This window comes from Microplitis mediator, chromosome 5 (assembly GCF_029852145.1).
Source record: "Microplitis mediator isolate UGA2020A chromosome 5, iyMicMedi2.1, whole genome shotgun sequence".
Taxonomy (NCBI): domain Eukaryota; kingdom Metazoa; phylum Arthropoda; class Insecta; order Hymenoptera; family Braconidae; genus Microplitis; species Microplitis mediator.
Genome location: NC_079973.1, coordinates 8,958,527 through 8,962,469, shown reverse-complemented (window position 1 = coordinate 8,962,469; position 3,943 = coordinate 8,958,527). Strand labels below are relative to the sequence as shown.

Sequence of the window (3,943 nt, the reverse complement as noted above, 5' to 3'; positions counted from 1 at the left end):
TTTAAAAAAAAAAATCATTTATTAATGTTTTTTATTTTCATTTAAAAATAGTTATGAACAATAAGGCAAATTTTTTTTTATACATAATTAAATAGCCAAGATATAAAAATTTTCATATTTGATCTTTTTTTACAATTTTGTCACAGCTTTGGCACTCCAACCAACATCACGATGAACTTTTAATCATCTTAAAGATATTGACAATTTTTTTACATAACATTAGTGAAGAAAAAAAAATGATTATCAGTAATGATATTTAATTATTCTTGAACAGGTTGAGGTCTCGATGACACGTGATTCGGCCTGGGCTTTCCTTGTGGTTTGCCTGAATTTGATTGATCTGTACCAGCGAGAAGTTCGCTCTTTCTTATGCTTTTCAGATCCAAATCACCGTAGTAATCCTCACTGTGAAGCGAAATCAAAGCAAGTAGTCATTAGAATCGTTGATCATTAAAAACTTATAGAATTTTAAAAGTTTTTACTGCGCCAGAAATTGTATTAAATACATATCAGAATCTGGTAATATATCCTCAACAATTTACTGTGTTTATAGATTACCATCCATGAAATAGTATGTAATATATCTTATATCTACTCGACTCACCATCCGGGAACATCTTCTGGGTCTTCGCAAGCACCACTTCCATCGGAATCACCAATTTTGAAGACAGTGCCAACAGGACATCCGTATTCTCTAGCAATACCTTCTATACAAATGTAGTATTTTCTGCAGTCTTCAGGATGTGCGTGCCTGGAAAAACTTCCCGAAGCTCCAGCAATTTCTCCAGCAGCTGGGCATCCGAATCCTCCAGCTACCTCTACAATGAAACAAATACTTGTGAGCACTAATTGTATGCTTAAATACTACAGCAATAATAAGATTATGAGTTATTTTTTTAGCAATAAACAATTTTAATGCTCATACATACCATCAATTCGGCATTCGGCAACTTGATCGGCCCACATACAAACACGAGCTTCGCGATCGTAAGCAAGTCCAGGACTGCATTGGTACCGGGATGCTTCGCCATTCCAGCAATTCCAGAAGACGTCACATTTCTTCTCATCCGGGAAAATACCATAGAGACGAGAGCAGTGAGGAGTGCTGATTGGAGGCTCAAGTTGAGTTCTCTCACCACATTCAACATTGTGCAAATAATCACAATTTTCAGTAAGGAATTTAGCATCTGAAGCATCAAAGGCAAGACCATTTCCACAAGTTTTTAACTCAGCAACATTATTGTCACACTTCCAATATTTGTCACATGATAAATGATGAGGATAGAAGCCAAAATCATCAGGGCATTTGAAAGATTCCTGTGCATTTGATCCTGTGAAAAACACGTAATTATTAGTTACTTTTATTTAACTTATTTTATCTAGTCGAAATTTCGCAATGTTAATTTAATGTTAAATATACGATTTTGAAACACGATCCTCAAATATAACGAAGATCTTATGTAAGTTAAATATATAAACTTTCGCAAAGCACTTTCACTCTTAGAGCAAAGCCAATATGCGTACACTTATTATGCAGACTTTTAGCATTTCGTTTATTCGTTTCTGGTGTCTTGTTTAACAAACCGGAGTTCCATTTAAACAAAAAAACAATCAATTATAAAGAAATACCGGGATCAAACTTGAGTAAAAAATTAAGAAAATATAATTAGCATTTTTTTAATGTTAGTAATAATGAGCACAAAATTGAGCACGATAAAAAATAATTTGAGAAAGTATATGTAGAAATTTGAATTTAAAAGTTTAAATCTCAGAACCACACTTTGTAACACTTTTCTCGGACACTTTTATTAATTTTCTTGAGTCTACGTACCAAGAATAAGAATTGCTGAGATTAAGTAGTACTTCATTTTGTATATTTTTAAAAATACTTTGTTTAAATAGTTACTTTTAGTATATCAAGCATATACTAAAAATTAGTTAAGTAGTACAACTAAATTGTATATAGTCTTCTCTGGTATGGATATTTCTGTTAGCGCCCTGCCAGTTCTTTGCTTTATATATGTCATTGGTCACGTGTCACACCCCTACCAAAGAATTATAGTCGAGAGCGTCAAAGAAGGAATAATGCGGAGCCCCTTGATTGTGCTTCGGTATCCGGCTCGAGAGAGAGGGGCATCTTTTGAAAATGCTGTTATAAAATTAATATAATTCTTCCTCTATGAAAAAAGGTTTATAATTTATATTTTACTTGACATTAAATTTTTTTGAATACGGCTAAACGTATGATAGAGATCATTGTTCCACTTATGTTTTCACTACGTGGGCCGGTTTCATAAACGAGTTTTCATGTTAGTGTTCGATATCGTAACCCGGAATTCAGAAAAAAATATCACAAGAAATAAATTTTTAATTTTATCGGAGAAAGAAAAGAGATTAAACTTTTGATTATTTTTAAATATATACTTCAAATATTATAGAAAACAAGTCATTTTTTTTACATTGTCATTAGAGTTAAATAATTTTTTGTCCATAGAATATGATACAACAACATTATCCGTTATGATTACTGTAAGGATTATTCGATACAATTCAATTCTCATGTGAAAAATCAAGGCCACAGAAGAGGCTAATGTATCGCATATCTGCATGGGGCTTAGAGCAAGGCTTTCAACCGCAACAGAACTTTCTCGTTTTGTGTCGATCCAGTTTCTTGAGTCATTTTAAACGAAACAGAAAGAGAAATAATGAGAGAGACAGAGACACTTTAAACTACAGTCTCGGTTTGATTGCGTCTTTACTTACTTTGAGTCTGGTAGGAGACAAGGTGAGCCTTGAAAAAGTAATATTCTTATACGTTGGTTATAACCTGTCCACCTCAAGTGAAATAAAGAAAGGAAGAGTAAAGGACGAAATTATGGAAGTTAAATATAATTTAACACTTCAATGTCAATTTTTAAAATGAATTTTCCATTTGTAACTTTTACTTTGCATTTATTAACCTTTTATAAAATATCACATTTTACAGATTTAATCGATAGTTCTTAATGTAACGAAATATATATACATATAAATTTACTACTGATCCGTGTTCTCTTCATCGTAGACCTCGATGACAAAATAACATTTTACTTAGCCGATGTTAATGCTAAATATTTATATACTAAAAAATCCTTAAAGTTTCTTACGATTAAGTTTAAGTTGTTGAATTATAATTCATTAAGTGAACGAAATGAGTCACGTCATTTGTTTCTTCTAGAGAACAAAGGGCGTGGACATTGGACTCCTTAAACAGAAATCGGACGACCCAACGATTGTTGCCTTCCGGATAACGGATATTTAACCAAACGAATGAGTATTACATTTAAGAAAATAGCAGCTAATAATACAAATCAAACTCTCGTAAATGTAGTAAAGTTTATTTTATTGATTGACAAATCTGTGAATTAAAATATTTAAATATTTAATAGTATCACTTTCCCTTCATAATTTAAAATATAATGGGAAGAAAGAATCGGAGATTAAAAATTTTTTGGATATCTTATTCAACCTCTGTATATTATAAAAAGTCACTAGTAAAGTAATGAATAAAAGATCATCATATGACACAAATTATAAAAAAAGTCTTAGCGCATCTACAGGATCTTCACAAGAATATGCTGTTGGCTTGTTGGGCGAGGTACATAATTCATTTACCCGTGGATCACAAGTGAAAGTTATAAGAGAATAAATACTGGCTTTCCAGACCTTTTTCGTCGGTGAAGGCGAATAGCTGTAATGATAATAATGCTTGAAGTGATGAATGTAATGACTATAAGTTATGATAAGAGAGAGGAAGAGTAAGAGGAGGCGATGGGGTTGTTGACACTTCAGATATTTCTGCCGACGCTTCAAGACATTATAGACAAATGTCTTAACGGCCATGAGCACGTTTTACCGGTATGCATGATTTCACGTGCATTTATATTGACGCATTGTGATTCTT

General features: G+C 32.4%; 1 protein-coding gene across 1 annotated transcript; it reads right to left on the bottom strand.

Moving 5' to 3' along the window:
• LOC130668439 (protein obstructor-E-like) lies at positions 1 to 1,996 on the bottom strand. The gene is made up of 4 exons (XM_057470738.1): positions 1,832 to 1,996; positions 930 to 1,331; positions 605 to 818; positions 1 to 405 (listed from the first exon to the last, which is right to left on the bottom strand). Exons 1-4 carry the CDS (start codon positions 1,866 to 1,868, stop codon positions 261 to 263), a joined length of 798 nt encoding a protein of 265 aa, XP_057326721.1. The 5' UTR covers positions 1,869 to 1,996; the 3' UTR covers positions 1 to 260.
• Positions 1,997 to 3,943: the final 1,947 nt, after the last annotated feature.

What these genes read in the sequence shown, in the direction of transcription:
- LOC130668439 (XM_057470738.1), bottom strand. Translation starts at nt 1,868, where the DNA reads ATGAAGTACTACTTAATCTCAGCAATTCTTATTCTTG. An exon ending in CTCAGCAATTCTTATTCTTG is followed by an intron (nt 1,332 to 1,831) that starts GTACGTAGACTC and finishes TGTTTTTCACAG; the next exon opens with GATCAAATGCACAGGAATCT. An exon ending in CCAGAAGATGTTCCCGGATG is followed by an intron (nt 406 to 604) that starts GTGAGTCGAGTA and finishes TTCGCTTCACAG; the next exon opens with TGAGGATTACTACGGTGATT.